General features: G+C 44.2%; 1 protein-coding gene across 1 annotated transcript in view; it reads left to right on the forward strand.

The window, feature by feature from the left end:
* The first annotated feature begins 2,073 nt into the window (after window positions 1–2,073).
* The window catches only part of PTGFRN (prostaglandin F2 receptor inhibitor), a 101,944-nt gene continuing 87,010 nt past the window's right edge, over window positions 2,074–17,007 (forward strand). The window contains exon 1 of the mRNA XM_054046616.1: window positions 2,074–2,315. Coding sequence (XP_053902591.1) covers window positions 2,267–2,315 — 49 coding nt within the window. The 5' untranslated portion in view covers window positions 2,074–2,266. The remainder of the gene's footprint in view (window positions 2,316–17,007) is intronic.

A 17,007-nucleotide genomic window follows, 5' to 3' on the forward strand; every position in this document is an offset into this window, starting at 1 on the left:
CAGCAATCGCTCCTTCCACTGCAAAGCACTAGAGGATTAAAAACTAATCCAAACTAAAACAAAATCCATTCCTATAATCATACCCGGGTCTCAACAATACTAACGTCCTGAGCAGAGAAACAAACACTCTGGCATCAAACCAAAGAATATTCAAAACCTAAAACACCAATTGATTGTACAAAGCACTGGGAAGAAAAAAACAAACCCAACAAGCTAGACTGCTGAAGATCCTTGCACAGTCAAACTTGCAAACCTGAGGCAGGCTCCTCTTACCAAACAATTGGTAATCAGTAACCCAGGTGGGGATCAGGAGGCATAAAGCATAATTGGAAGAGAGATGAGAAACAACTTGTAATGTGGCAGAGGAACTGAAACAGAAGATAGTGTCCAAAATACTAGAGTACAAGAAATATTTCCTCAATCAGGTTTCCTCAATAATTTAATAATTTAATTTTCCTTAATAATTTAACTAACCCAGGGAAAAATGAGAGAGACGGCAGAGATAGCATGACTAGGCTGTGCAGAAGCCTGTCACTAAATCTGTGGGGAACCATCAAGGTACTGACTGAACTCCCAAAAGACTGTAGAAGCTCATGGGGAGATGCTTGGTGTACGGCAGGGGTTCTCAAATTTCTCTGCACCGCAACCCCCTTCTGACAACAAAAATTAGTACATGACCCCAGAAGGGGAGACCGAAGCCCGAGCCCGCTGCCCCAGGTGGGGGAGGGACCAAAGCCCTAGGACTGCAGCCCCAGGCAGGGGGCCTGTAACCTGAGCCCCGCTACGCAGGCTAAAGCCCTCAAGCTTCAGTTTCGGCCCCAGGCAGTGCAGCTTGGGTTTTGGCCCCGGGCCCCAGCAAGACTAATGCCAGCCCTGGTGACCCCATTAAAACAGAGTCATGGCCCACTTTGGGGTCCTGACCCACAGTTTGAGAACCCTGGTGTACGGTGTTGGGGAATAACCCCCAAACACACTGTGAAGTCCTGTCCTCGGGGGGCAGGTTCCTGACACCTCTCACATGGAGCTGAGAGTCTGTCACAGCGACACTTCTGTGGCTCAAGTGTTATGGAACAGACGAATTAACTGTTTCAGACGTGGACATATTTGGTGAGCGGAAAGAGGATGGGGACCCCTCTGCGACTGGGGTGTCACCCAGAGTATGTGTGTGGAGGAGTAGGGAAACCTCTTTGAGATCAGGGAAATTCTTCTTCTCTCATGTGTGTGTATGTGAGGGTGTGTGTGTGTGTAGGCAGGAGGAGGGAGATGAGTGTGTGTGTATGTAGGCAGAGGAGGGTGTGTGCATGTGCGTATGTGTGTAGGCAGGAGAATGGGTATTGTGTGTGTGTGTGTGTGTGTGTGTAGGCGGGGAGGGAGGATGAGTGTGTGTGTAGGGGAGGATGAGTGTGTGTGTTTGTAGGCAGGGGGCAGATGTGTGTGTGTATAGGCAGGGGAAGCGGTGTGTGTGTGTGTAGGTGGGATGGGATGTGTGTGTGTAGGCAGGGGAAGCGGTGTGTGTGTGTGTAGGTGGGATGGGATGTGTGTGTGTAGGCAGGGGGAGGATGAGTGTGTGTTGAGGCAGGAGGGGATGATGTGTATGTGTGTTTATGAAGGCAGGTGGAGGACGAGCACCTTCCACTGACCAGGGAACACCGCTTACTCCATGTCTGGGACCAAGAGGTCCCTCTGCTCTGTTTCTGTCCCTTACATGAGAGATCCCCCATCATGTCGCGGGAGAGGAGAGGAGGGGAGGGGGGAAATCTCTCAATGGAGCAGGATTTCCCTTCCCATCACTGTGACCAGGCGCGCCCCGGGCAGGGTGTGGGGAAATCTCCTCTGCCGGCCGGCCGGACCAGGACATCCCCTCCGGGGGTGGGCGGGGATGTGTTGCGAGCAGGGCCGGGAGCAGGGCTCCAGGGCGGGCTGGTGGCTGGCTCTCTCCTCCCCTTTAAGGGGGCGGGGGCCGGGCCGGACCCCAGCGCCTCCCCCCGGTACCTGCGGGAGGGGGAGCGGGGGCGGGGGCTGGCAAAGTTTGTCTCTGTGGTTGGCTGCGCCGCGCGGCCGGGCGGCTCCCAGCCAGGGCAGCGAGCGGAGGGAAGCAGCGGGCGGGCGGCTGGCTGGTGCGCGGCTCTCTCGGGTCGGCGGCGGGTCCAGCAGTCCCTGGAGCTGGGCGCGGGCTCCCCCGGCTGGTCGGTGCCCGCGGGCTGGGGCCGGGCGGGGAGCTCCGGCTCTGAGCAGCATCTTCCGCCCCGCACGCAGCCCGGCCAGCATGGGGCACCGCGTGGGGAGCGCGCCCCTTCTCCTGCTGCTGCTGCTGGGTGAGCCCGGGCGCGGGCAGGGGGGCGGGGTTTGGGGAGCAGCGCGGGGGCTGGGGGGCTATTGGGGAGGGAGCGCTGGGGCCCCCTGGGAATATTACATCCCCCCCTCCCCCCGCCGTGTAACTCCCCGGAGCTGCTGCTGCGGAGGTGCCCCGGCCAGGGGGGCTTCAGGCGAGGTGCCCTCTGGGGAGTCCCGACTCCTTGCGGTGCCTGTGCCAGCGCTGAGTGCCCCCTCCGCCGTGGGCTCCGCTGTGCGAGGCAGCACGTTTGCGGCGCCGGGGCACTTGCCCTGGATTTGCTCTGCAGCTGGAGCTGACCCCCTCCCTTTCCCAGAAAAGCGCACAGCCCCGAGAAGTTAACCCCCCCCCCCCCCGGGTTGTGTTGATTCATGGAGCTCAGAGCGCGTCTGGCTTCTTCTCCTGCCTTGCATGTTGGCAGGGCCTGAGGGAAGCTCACCTTGAGCCCCTCCCTTTGGGCTAGGGAGCTTGGCACAGGGTGGCCTGTAATCGTCTATATCCTGCTTCCAAACGGTGCGTTTGTTTCTTGGAAGGGGAAGGGGTGGGTGTTAGGGAGTCACTGAACTTTCCAGTCTCTTACTAGTCTCAGTATTGTAGTTCAAAGTAAAGCTGCTGCTTCCCTGCGTTCATGCCCTGTGCACATTGCTATGATTCAGCCTTCCATAACCTCTGCCAGGTTCCTTTCTCTCATTGTTTGGTTATTGACTCTGCCATGGCAATGTCTCTAGCACTTGTTTTTACTCCAGGTATTTTTGCTATGACAGCTAGGCTAACAGAAATGCAGAACTCTTTTACTGGAACCAGGCAAGGTAACAGTAGAAAGGGCTAGCATAGCTCAGGAGGGAATCCAGCTCACACCCTGGCATTCAAAGGCTCTCTGGCACTAATTTTAGCCTTGTTAACTACCATTCTGAATCTACCAAACTGATTAACTCTTGGCACATCTATAATTACTTATTAAAGTATAAATCTTCTGAGTAGCTATGCTAGATATGGGTGACAGTGCTAGACAAGACAGGAGGTATACTCTGTGCTTGTGCCCTCGTCTCTAAATACTGTGCTGTTTTTTCTCTGTAGATTTAATGACACCTTTTTAATTGTCAAATAAGGTGTGTGTGAGCAAATAATCCCAAAGTAGTTAATTGAGGTCAGTAATCTCTAGCCGTATTGGCATTCATTTTAAAGACTAGAATGTTTCCTATGATTCTTACAGCTTCAATAAAATAACTGAGACATGCAAAATACTGCTTTTTCCTCCTCTTTAAAAAGAGACTGAAATATTCACACAGTGTGTAGTCAGCCTGTAGAATTCATTTCCATAGGAGGTCAGGGATATAGAGTGTAGCTGAATTTATAAGGAGGTGGGATAATTTTGACATTATAGTAATAATTACCAATTCTACTAGACTGTAGAAAAGTATTATCTGTTCAAGATAAGGGTAATGAAATCTTATACTTCAGAGTCAGGAAGAGATTTTTTCTCCTGTACAAGCACAGTTGGCAAGGTAGGTTATAGGAGTGTTTCAAGCTTCCTCTGAAATACTGGGTATTGGCTACTACCAGAGCCAGAATACTGGACTTGGATAGTCCAATGATTTTGTCTGATACATCAACTGTTATGTTCCTGTGTTCACCTGTAACAACATATGAACTCCCTGGGTAGTTGATTAGCTTACATTTTGTAGTACTGTTTATTTTTTTGACAGTCTATCACTGACAGTGGGCAAAAATGAAGATGATTCCTGCCTTGAAGATCATACAATCTAAAAGTATTTTTCTGCAGATGTATTAAATATGTGTTTTGCAGCTGACAATAGTATTGGAATATGGATATATTTAAGAAGAAACCAAAGATTGCTCAAGTAAGAACAGAATTACACACAATATTTAAATGATACTGTATTATATCCATTTAATTGGATAGCGGTACTAGAGGTGTTGCTGCATTGTTATCATAGGCAGGACTTGAGTAGTCTATTTTATTAGTTGCTAGTAGCAAACGGGTGCCAAGCCTTTGATTTTTACAGAATTTAACCTTTCATTTAAACACAACAAATTTTCTAGCCTTCATGGCTGCTGAGTTAATCTCCTGAATGTAAGCTCTTAGTTTTGTCTTCCTGAGGCTGCAGACAGAGTACGCTCTGCCTTACAAACAGCTGAGGTGTAGGCTGGGCTTCTCAGCAGGCTATTGTTTTGTGTGTGTGTGTGTGTGTGTGTGTGTGTGTGTGCGCACGTGCATTTTGCTAGATGGAGTCTGGGTTTACCCAAAAAAAAAAAAAAAAAAAAAAAATCCCTGAGTGTAACACTGAATTTACATGGTGCTTTAGAAACTAAATCTTAGGTTAAGATAAGCCCCAAAGGCTTTCAAAGGCTAGTGCTGCCCTTGTAGGAGATAAAACGTGAATGAAACGCCTCTTTAAAGTGTGACCTAATGGCCAGCAGGCAGACTAGAATGCTGTGTTCATAGCATGGTTTGCTTGAGTACTCTGGGTGGTTATAACTGCTTGTTGATTTTCCCTTATGTTGGGGATTGTTCTATTAAAGCTAGAAATGCTGCTGTTACCCAGAAGATCCTGAGCCAACGTTGCCTTGTTTAGGCTTGGTTTTCTTCTGGTATAAACTGCTCAGAGCTGAGGTAACTTAAGAGGGAGGCTGGGCTTCACTTGGGGAAGTGCTTCTCTTCATACCGGGATGAACAGTCTCTGTTTTCGCTAACCAGTGGTGCATTTTCAAGCAGTTAAATGTATAACAAATGCAGGTAACAAAATCTTTCCCCTGCACCAAACAACTGTCCTTTAAGAACTGTTTTTCTGACATTGTTTGTTCAGTGAGAGCATTTGTGTAAGTGGGATGGGGAAAGGATTTTGGAGCTTAGAAAAGTTGTTCACTGCTCATGTGCCCTTCATAGGGGTTTGTACTGTGCACACTGCTCTAGTGCAGCTCAAGATGCGTGTGGCTGAAGCACTTGTCTGCCGGATTAGGAATAACTCTTATATTCTTAGCAGAGTCAATGGCTATTTAATGAAAACAACCACCATCACAGCTGCCAATGAGGGGCCTATTAGTGCCAGTCTCAGCAGAGAGGCTGTGAGGTCTGAACTCTCCTCTCTCCTGGCTTAGGTCTCTCTGGGACAGTAGGAGGGGAAACTTGTTCTGCTGTTGCCCGTGTCTTCAATCTGCAGGGCTGTCAAGCCAACACCGTTGGTCAGTATGAAAATCACGCAAAAAACGTAAACATCCAGGATAGGACTCGGTTTTTAAAAATAATGATCTTGTGATTATTTTATTATTGCTGGCATTCGGTGTGTGTTTAATCAGCACCCTGAATAACTGCCAGCTCTTACTTTTAAATAATTAGGAATGAACCATGATAAGTATTTAAACTTAATTTAAAAAACAAAGCTTGCTCTTATTTGTGTGAGAAGGAACTTGGGAGAAGCAGATGGAGACAATAGTCAGGTCCCATTACTGGCACATCTGCTCTGCCTCCAAACGTACAATGTTCTTCATTGCCAAGAAGCCCTTGCAACAGCTCCTCTCCTCTGTAATTCCAGAGATCTGTCCAGCATTACAGATCCCTGCCAGAAACCTTCTGGTATGGACCTCTCGGGTTATTTGTTATGACTTTCATCTGAAATTGTTTGGTTTCTCAACTACTACAACAATTAATAATTTGACTCAAGGTTTAATTCAAACTTGGCAATTAAAGGCTTCCAATAGTTAGTCGCCTGTGTATTGTTATAATTGTCAACCTCAAGCCTTTTCTAGTCATTTTTGGCAACTGCAGTTACACTACAGATAGCATTAGAAAAAACAGAAAATGGTGGAGTCTTGAGGTTCTAGGGAATGGGATGTAAGAGGGGTGGGGGGAGGGGCAGGAGCTTACCAAACCTAATACAGTGAAACCAGCACTGAGCTCCCTAATCCTCCTCTACCTCACTGGCATGCTTCTGCTGGCAGGCCTTTTATTCTACCACTTGGGGTAAGAGAGGAGAAAAGGGCTGTCCCCTCATTGGTGTTTGGAGGGGTGAGACACATCAGTCCAGTTCCTTTCCTTTTCCCACCAGAGGTGGATGAAAGCCCCACCAGGAGGGGAGTATCCAGCCCAGTCTTTGTCATCTTTAGGAAGGGGAAATATTTTCCACATAATCTTGTTAGTCTGATTTATGTTCTTGGAGGGTGGAGTTAGGAAAGCAGGGGTGGGAGGAAGAGATGGGAGGCACAGCTGTTTATCCTCATCCCCCTTCCACAATCTGCCCTTGACATGGTTGTAAGATGTTTCTTCCCCTGTATTCCAGGCTGACTTTCACCAGGGGGGAGTGCTGCTTTCTCCCATATCTGCTTGTGCCCTCCCACCACACCTGACAGGCTGGCAAATAATAACTTATCCTCATCCTTTCCCATCCTTGGTGTGATGTTTCTCAAAAGCCTATTCAAAAGTTCAGCATGGAAGTAGTTAGCACATACGTTTGTTTCCTAGAACTCTCCCCCCCCCCCCACCCCCCCTTGATTGCCGCTCTTTGAAGCAGCAGCCTGTAGTCTTCAGGCTGCTACTGCTGTGGTTGGCCCAGTGCCCTGCTGCTGATGTATAAGCCTGCCTGAGCAAAAGGTAGGATAAAAAGTGAGGGTCAATTAAAAAAAGTGCAGCCATACTCTACTGAAAGGAACCCCTTTAAAACGGGTACATGTACATGTAAAAGTCAAGCTTATTACAAAAACTCAATTTTTCTATGATGATTTGTTTCATGGACTTTACAGAACTCTGTAGATACTGTTGCAGGGCTATATTTTCTGCAGTACCTCCTTAATGTTAAGACATTCGTAGCGTTCCCTGAGGTTCCAGGTCCATCTAATAACTCTACAAATTTTCCACCCAAATCAAATAAAATAGTCCTGTTCTATAGTTCTTATTACACACAAATGTGTGAAACAAATTTGGAAGTTTTCTTTCCAGTGAGCAGTTACAAGAACTGATTTTTAGAAAGTGGAAAATGTAGTTGTCTCTTCAGTGTTTCAGAAGTCTTTTTAATGCTTTTGGTAAAGTCGCATGTTGGAGGAGGGGTACAGATTATTGTGATCTGGTTAGAGACCAATCATTAGAAATTCCAGTCAAAAATGCTTTATATATATTTAAGCTCGTTGGGTCAGAATCAGGCTTATAATGGAGTATTTCACAGTTTTAACAGTCACTACCTTCTAGCTCAATAATTCCCCCAAACCAAAACAAATGGACAAAAAAACCCTACATTAAAATGGAGTTAAAATTAAAAATATGTATCAGTAATTTAAGAGTAAAAAAAATTAGAGAGCTGTTGCAATTATACCCAAACATATAAGAGCCAAGAAGGATCCACAGGAGTAGGCATGGTGCCTATTGTCCGCACACTTCGTAAAACAAAAATGCTTATAGATGCTGAATGTTTCATATTGGTAAATTGTATTTCTTGAGCGTTTTTGGTGGTTGGGGTGGTTTAGTGAGGGTTGTCATCTAAACTGCATTAGCACTCCAAGAGTACCAGGCCTTTTGCCAATACATGTGCCACAGTCCTGAAGAAAATAGTTATAGAAAGACACACCACCATCAACTTCTTGGACAACATGATTAGCTTCAACAATGGAGCTCTACAGACAACTGTATATAAGAAACCCACAGATCACCACACTTACTTTCACAGGTCTAGTAACCACTCCAGACACAGTAAGAAATGTTAGCCATGACAGTGGTTCTCAACCTTTCCAAACTACTTGTACCCCTTTCAGGAGTCTAATTTGTGTTGCGTACCCCGAACTTTCACTTCACTTAAACACTACTTACTTACAAAATCAGACATCAAAATACAAAAGTGTCACAGCACACTATTACTGAGAAATTGTTTATTTTCTAATTTTTACCATAGAATTATAAAATAAATCAATTGGAATATAAATATTGTACTTACATTTCACCGTATAGTGTATATATACAGACAATGACTTGTTTATACTGCTCTGAAATTTTAGTTTGTACTGACTTTGCTAGTGCTTTTTATGTAGCCTGTTGTAAAACTAGGCAAATATCTTGATGAGTTGATGTAGCCCCTGGAAGAACTCTGCATACCCCCAGGGCTACATGTACCCCTGGTTAAGAGTCACTGATCTAGGGCTAGGCACTCAGATATCACAGTATATGTTCTCAAGAGAAAGTCTGGGATCCACACTTAAAACCACCTCACCAAAAAAGGATGCTCCACTGGAGAAGTAGATCACATCATGGAACGGGTCATCCAAATACACTGAGAAAAGCTGCTTCTATACAGAAATAAAATCCCCTCCCACTGCGCACCCCTATTTGTCACCTACCCCGCATAAGCTCTGGGATGGAGCAGTATCATTAAACAATTACAACTCAGACTCTATGGGACACCTCTCCCAAACCCTCTTTTCTGGCCTTCAAATAATTCCCCAACCTCACCAAGCTTATCATCAGAAGCAAGCTCCCCACTGACCAGGACCCACCAACTCAAGAAGCCACAGCCCCTGCCACAAGAGCAGATGCAGAATCTACAGACGTATTTCTACTGTTACCATGATCAGTACCACCCACAATACACCTTTCAATACACAATACACCAAGATCCCTGGGTCCTACGCATGCCTATCACAGTATGTGGCGTACGTTATCCAGTGCACTAAATACTCCAGTAACAACTATGTGGGTAAAATGAGACAATCACTATGTTTTCAAATGAACTCACACAGAAAAATGATTAAAGACAAAAGCACCATCTTTCCTGTGGGCAAACGCTTTTCACAAAATGATCACTCCGTATCTGACCTCTCAGTCCTCGGCGTGAGAGGAGACCTGTACAATGCCCTCAAAAGATGAGCCTAGGAACTTAAATTCATAATTCTGCTAGACACCAAAAATCATGGTCTTAATAAAGGCAGTGGATTTCTAGCTCATTACAACTTTCTGTAACCCACTAACCCTCCTTTGTCCTCTGAATGTAGAGGTGTTAACTGACTGTTTCACCTTGAATGGTCTCTTGCAACATGTTAACTCCTTATCTGTTCCATCCTTATTATTACCTCATCCATCTTGTCTCACTTATAAAAAGACAGACTGACAAAAGTTTGGGGAAAAGAGATGTAATGTATAAGTGAATTGGTCAGGACATTGAGAGGTGTACAATTTTTTTTTTTTGCTCTTCGGACCACAAGATATCTGGTTTACCAACTATTTTGGTGTTCACTATCAAGTTAATTCAGTCCAAAAGTTCCAAGTTTCAGACACCTCTTGAGGTTCATATATTTGCAGAGAATAACTCTAAAAGTAACCAGCTACCTGTAAAGTCCTGATGCATCAGATTACATTGAGGTCAAAGGAATAAAACAAACTATTAGTTTCTAGACCAAAATGCTTTTGAGATAGGATTTTCTAGATAACAATGTGAGGGCACCTAGAGCCTTGGATACATACCTTTCTTTTCTAAATCTTAATAGATAAAAGCTAAGACATTTGAAAAGTGAAAAACTACTAAGTTTTAGAAGTTCCATATCTCATAATTAGAATCGATATTGTCATGGAGGCTGCTTAAGACATACTGTAGAGCATCATGGAAGACTTTTCTATTCCCGAACATAAAAAGGAAACAAATGGAGGAAGAATCCTAGCATGGTTGTGTTAATGAATAGGAGTTTATCGAGGCCCTAAAAAAGTCCTTTAACGGATGGAGATCCAGCCTAAGCAATGCTAATAGAACAGAATTGTTCTATGCAATATTGTTGTTATTGTTGTCCCACAATATTAGAGAGACTAGGTAGTATTTTTTTTACTAGACCAGCTTCTGTTGGTGAGAGAGAGAGAAGCTTTCAAGCTTAAGACGGATTGTGTAAGTTCGAACGTGTATCTCTTTCAGCAGCAGAAGCTGATCCAATAGAAGATATTCCCTCTCCCTCCTTGCCCCCCAGAATAATTGTTGACCATTAACTGGTGATTAAGAACCTGATCCAAAGGACTTGCCCAGGGAAAAGTGCAACTGAAATCATTGGTAATTCCCCCTGTGGAGGGGAATACAGGGCTGTTTAAGTGCCAAGAGGAAATTTGAAAAAGCAAAGCCAAATATAGCTCTTATGTTTCATTTGAAATGAGAAATTTGTGGGAGGTTCAGTGGGTTCATAATATCCCCAGGCTATAGAAGGGGCAATCTGAGATTATAAGGAGACTGCATCATGCTTTACCAAAGAGGTTAATGAGAAAACTACTGTGGAGTTTCTTATTTTCAGGTAGTGAAGGTGAAATACTATACTATTACAGAGAAGTATCAATAAGTGATGAAACAAGTCAAAATTTCACTGGACTTGATGGTATTTATGTGGGTGTTCTAAAACACCTGAAGAATCAACTGAGCTACTAACAAAAATAACTAATAAGGAGGAGACTGAAAGTTGGCCAATTTTAAAATGGACCTAAAGATGGGTTTTGGAATTAATTGACCAGTGAAGTTCAGTACCAGGAATAATAGCTGAGGAACTAGTTAGATTGAATTCTAAGGCACTCTCTGAATATCAAAGGGACAAACTACACAGCTGTTTATATGCCGAGCAGCTAGCAGTGCCTATAGTTCAGGTTGCCTAACACTTTCCAGTATAAGACCATGTTTGGAACAGTTTGCCTCGGGAGATCGTGGAAGCTCCTTCACTGGAGATTTTCAAAAGGAGGCTGGATAGCCATCTCTCTTGGATGGTTTAGACACAACAATGCTGCATCTTGGCAGGGGGTTATTCTAGATCAGTGGTTCTCAACAAGGGGTACGTGTACCCATTGGGGAACACAGAGTTCTTCCAGGAGGGCGTACATCGACTCATCTAGATATTTGTCTAGTTTTACAACAGGCTATATAAAAAGCACTAGCGAAATCAGTACAAACTAAAATTTCATACAGACAATGACTTGTTTATACTGCTCTGTATGCTGTACACTGAAATGTAAGTACACTATTTATATTCCGATTGATTTATTTTATAATTGTATGGTAAAAATGAGAAAGTGAGCAATTTTTCAGTAACAGTGTGCTGTGACACTTAAGTATTTTTGTTTGATTTTTGTAAGCAAGTAGTTTTTAAGTGAAGTGATACTTGGGGGTATGCAAGACAAATCAGAAATATACTAATCTGGAAAGGTTGAGAGCCACTGGACTAGATGACCCTTGCAGTCTCTTCTAGCCCTATGATTTTATGTTTTAGTTGTTTATAACTAGGCTTGGCTGAATTTTATTTTTCAGTTTTTCATAATTTTGATGGCTAATATCTACACTTCAAGCATTTCTTTAGATTTGTATCAATTTAAATTTTCATAGTTGTGGGAAATTATGAAGGGGAGGGTCAGACAATATTTAATGGCAGCAAATGTTGAGATTCAAAAAGTTAAAGCTTTATAACTATTGAAACACAAATGATCAATGTCACATGTCAAAATATAAAAAGTAAATACCCTCAAGTCAAACTGTAATAAGTTCTCAAGCAGCGTTTTTCTTACTTTGCTTATCTGTATTTTCAGTGATTATAGATGGAAAGATTCTTTGTTGGTTTGGCTGTGTACAGAGAAATTGATTTTGTTGATAAAAATCAAATTCTTCCAAGTTTACTTACAACATTGCCAAGCTTTAATCATTCAGGCTGAAATTTTCCATGCTGGGTGTCTGAGTCAGGCTGAATCGTTTTTTGTTTGTTTGTTTTTTGAAAGTTTCAGCAAAAATAGTTTTTCTGACAAGATTATTTTGCTCATATTAAAAAGAATCTTTACAGCTTCCAAGTTGAGAAGTAATGTACATTCATGCTTTGGAGCAAAGACTTGAAATTTGGCCCAGAAGTTGCCTTTGTGTCAGGAATGTGCCTTTTGCCTTTGACGAATGCCCCAGTTTGGCTTAATTATAAGCTTTAGAAAAATATTATTATTGTTTATTATCAGTAATAATAATCATAAGCAATACTCACCTACATTCGCCAGGGGCATTTCTTCCTGCTTTTTGCAGCACTCAGCATTTCCCGATCTTGTTGTTCAGAGATGAAAAAATAAGGGACATCCCTTGTAATAAGAGCCTGTTGGGAACCCTACTTGGGACCATCCATTGGAGAAAGCAGCTGCCTTGGCTGGCAAGGTCTTAACTCTCAGACAAGCTAGCTCCCGCTAACCTTACCAGTCTCAAAAGATCAGTCAGCAAAGAAATGGGCCTAAAGCCGATTCAGTGTACATTCCATTCTTGGCTCAAACTGCAGGGATGTATCATCATGCCTTTTTTTTTCTTGATATAATGTGGCCATGGGGAATCTTTGAACAGGTTGGAACTGTAATGCTCTCCCATACATTCTGCATGCTTTGGACTGAATGCTGCAGAAGAGGGAGTTGTCATCAGCTGGGGTTCAGTGTTTGTGACATAGGACACATGCTTGTTCTTACTGGCCTGTTCAGTAATTTGTACTGACACGTTACCCTTCATGATAACCAGTGTATCCTCTAGCTATGGAATTTGGCTTAGGAACTCTCCCCCCTCCCCCCCTCCCCCCCCCCCCGTAAAATGGAATTTTTCAGCAGAATCTAAACTCTTGTTTTAAAAATGTTTCTGGCCCATATGTTGGCAAAGAATATCTGCCAAATATGTAGCAAACTTGAACCAATCCAGCACTCTTCCTGGATTTTCAGAGAAACCAAAATCGTTTAGAGAGAAGTACCCTGTTTCTTCTTCTCATTTGGGCAGGGCTGGCTCCAGGCACCAGCTTAACAAGCAGGTGCTTGGGGCGGCCAAGGGAGAGGGGCGGCACCTGCGGCAATTCGGGGGCGGCAGGTCCCTCATTCCCTCTAGGAGCGAAGGACCTGCCGCTGAACTGCCGCTGCCGATTGCGGCTTTTTTTTTTTTTTTTTTGCTTGGGGCGGTAGAAATGCTGGAGCCGGCCCTGCATTTGGGTGTTAACTCTGAAGCTTAAAGATGACTATTTAAATCCCAGCACTAACTATATCACTGCTGATCATTATAATAGCAATATATCCAGCTAACGTACTTATCCACTGTGGCTGAATACAGTGACTGGTATTGAGGGGTGGGTCACTGAAAGAGACATTTACTAATGAGAACTGCTGGGATGGACTGAGGTGTTCAAGGTTCCTGCCTGTCTGCTCTAACCCTACCCATAACATGAGGAATGGAGGGTGGAAAGAGATGATGCATCTCCCTCCCCATTGGCAAAATCATCTTCTGCCTCCTAGGCCCCAAAAAACCACGAATGTCCCCTACCCAGATGTCAAAACCTCTAGCGTGTCCCCTGACAAGAGTTGTATTTTTAGTGCTAAATCCTTATGCCACAATGAATATTTGGGGTCAGCATAAAAGAAATGGACCTTAGTGTCTAAGTAACACACAGTGCTGCATTGCTAGTATTGTGCATTTCTTGTTTAATTCAGTTTTTAAAAAAATCAAATTTACTTGAATGTGCTGCAGACTTTCCAGTCTGCTGCAGAAACTAGGTGACTTGCCTCAAACTCCAGGTTTAGATTTGGCCCAAGGCATGTGGGACCTTAACTTTAGCTTGCTTAAGGGCAATGAGATTTTGTCCATGTGTTTGTATGCTCCTTTGGTGACGAACTGTTCAGGTGACAAAGCTCTGACCAGTGACATTTCTTGAACAGATCCTTCTTTTCGGCCTTTTAAAAAAATAAATAAATAAAGCAAGCAAGCCTGACCATTTATTTTGGTAGCTTAGAAACACTTGTGCTTGTTTGGGGGCAAGAGAGTTTCGGCTGCCTTATATCTTTGGGAGACCTAGCACAAATGGGGGGCTGAATAGACCTGTCTGGGTTATTGACGAAGTGCTGGGCACAGGAAGTTGTATTGATAAGTGTCTGTCAATATACACAGCTATTGACAAATGTGTGTTTGGGAATACTGGGAAGAACAAAAAGTGTAGCAAGGTGGCAGACTGTGGGCACAGAAAATAGGCTGTTTCAAAAACAAGGGGGGGAGGAAGGGGAGTTTTTTCTGCAAGTGAAGGATGAAGTAGGAAAACCTTCACCAAGGAACAGTCCTTGCAAAGGGTGAGAGAGAGCATGTCCAAGCTTTGCTGCTTTAATGCAGTACTAGGAAAGGAACCTGAAACAGTTGATCTTGAGAAGTCACCTTGCCTATTACTCACCAGTGCTGAGTAGTAAATTTTCCCTAGGAAGTCAGGGATCTAATGGATTTCTTCAGAACATAAACTTTAATTCAAAGCAAGGTCTGAATGGGCCCTGGGGACTGTACTTCTTTCCCAGCCAGGGCCGGCTCTAGGATTTTTGCCGCCCAAAGCAAAAACAATTTTGGCTGCCCCCCCCCTTCTTTAATTACCCCAGCCCCGCCTCAACTCCGCCCCTTCCCCAAATCCCCAGCCCTGCCTCCTCCCCCAGGCTCTCAAGTCTGGGAGGGAGGGGGAGCAGCGGCGCGCGAAACGGCCGCTCGGGGTCTCCCCCTCCCTCCCAGGTTTGAGAGCCTGGGAGGGAGGGCGAGTAGCAGCGCGCGAATCAGCTGTTTCGTGCGCCGTGGCAGCAGCAGCGGAGGTGAGCTAGGGTGGCCGGGGCACATTTTTAGGGGCGGCATTCTAACGCCAGCCATGCCGCCCCTAAAAATGTGCCGCCCCAACCACCAGCTTGTTTTGCTGGTGCCTAGAGCCGTCCCTGTTCCCAGCTATTAGAGGTATTCCCTCTTGGCTATGGTTGAGGCACACTGGTAATGGACAGCATGGGAAAAGCTTGCACTGCTGTTGTCCCTGCTGTCTGTCCTGTGGGTAAATAAAGGACTTTGGTGTCCAAGACTAAGTTGAGCACCTCTTACTAGCACTTCACCTTCCCTTCCTCCCCACAGTTTTATTTTCTATATATTTATACAGTAATTTGAAAGACTAGTGAATTGGCAATTATTTCCAATAAATGCAGCTAAGAGTGACTTTAACAAGCGTGTGGGGTAACTGACTCCCAAACCCAAGAACTCCTCTGAGATGTTGTTCACATACCATCATCTTATGATAGAAAACCCACCTGACAATGTTCTTGACTCTGGGGAGAGACCCGAGTAAGCCATTCCAGGTGGCCCATTCTGTGTTTTGTAGCCTTTAAACTTTTTTCTTCTCTAACTCTGTTTAAAAGCTGCTATTGGCCATGGTTAGCTATTTAAAGGGAAGGTCAAGACTTGGTCTCCAAGGCGAATGATTTTATTGGCGGTTCATGGAGAATTCCGTTGTGCTCCCAGTAATTTCCCATATTGAGAGGTGCCCAAACTTCGCCTAGTAGAAGACTGCAGTGGCAACTTGCAGGAGCTCCACAAGTTCTCCAGAATTGTGTAAAACAGAGCAGATGCAGCTCAGATATATTGTTGTGGTTCATGGAGACTACGGATTCCTGCATAGAATTGTCACTTGGATCAAGGTGGTGTGTTACCTGTTGAGATCTAGAGTGTCTCTGGGTCACTCTGTAGCTGGGGCTTTGCTTGAGCGGTCTCTGCAATAAATGCGATACAATGTGGATCTATTGCAGTCGGTTGTACTGAAATCACATTACTATTTCTGACAAAGATGACGCCATGAGTGCGCTGAACTTGATTTTATAAAAAGCTGATAGTGCCTGCTGAGAAACTTGAATAGCTTTCTATTTAGAATGATAATTTTGCTTATCTGGCACATAATTCTGTCTTTCCGAAACTTCATCTGTTTCCTCTTTATTATTAGGCACTTGTAGGGAAATGGCATCTCATCTGGCTTTTTTGGAATTTATCTGTTTCTACACTTGAAATCATAACCCTGTCTTCCATTCTTGCTTTCCTTTTCTTCCTCCAGTTGAATCTGCTGCTTCTGTCCAAAGTGCTTTCTTCACAGTGTCAGAATTGCAAAACTGATGAGGCTCTTATTGGTCTCTTTTGCGTGCAGCTTTTCCTGGGAAATTGCTTTGGGCAGCAGCAGCAGAGTGATATTCTGTCTTTAAAATGTGAAAGGTGAGGAATCATGAGACAGCCATGGGCCTGTGCTGAATTTAAGCTGTTTACTGGATGGAGGATTAAGACTAGTGTTTTGTGTACTCCCTGTCTCACCAGACCTAAATTATGCCATAATTCTATTTTGATTTATTACAATTGAGATATTTTTTGCCACATACATGCTGAAATAGGCAGCACGTAGAAGTTTCTGCATAAACTTCAAGTAGACTCAAAACCAGAGGTTTTGAATTAGCCATGAAAATGGGTAATAGTGCAGTATGCCTTGTATTTATTTTGAAGTGCAGTTTGTTCAAAATCTCCATTTTTAGACTATCTCAACTTAATGCTCCCATGTTTTCAATATGTGGCTTAAATTTGTATTTCTGATATGAACCTCAGAAGCTGCTGACGGGGATGAGGTGAAGGCTTTGGTTGTGGGGGCTGTTGACATCCAAGAAGGGATTGGGGAAATGTATGTCATGTTGCCGTGAGGGTTGCTAACGTTCCCTTATTACAAATAACAGAACACCACTAGCTGTCACCTTCAGCCCCCAACTAAAACCTCTCCAGCGCATCATCAGAGATCTACAACCTATCCTGAAAGATGATCCTTTACTCTCACAGATCTTGGGAGACAGACCTGTCCTCGCTTACAGACAACCCCCCAACCTAAAGCAAATACTCACCAGCAACCACACATCA

The sequence above is a fragment of the Malaclemys terrapin genome, chromosome 1, assembly GCF_027887155.1.
Source record: "Malaclemys terrapin pileata isolate rMalTer1 chromosome 1, rMalTer1.hap1, whole genome shotgun sequence".
In the NCBI taxonomy this organism is placed as follows: domain Eukaryota; kingdom Metazoa; phylum Chordata; order Testudines; family Emydidae; genus Malaclemys; species Malaclemys terrapin.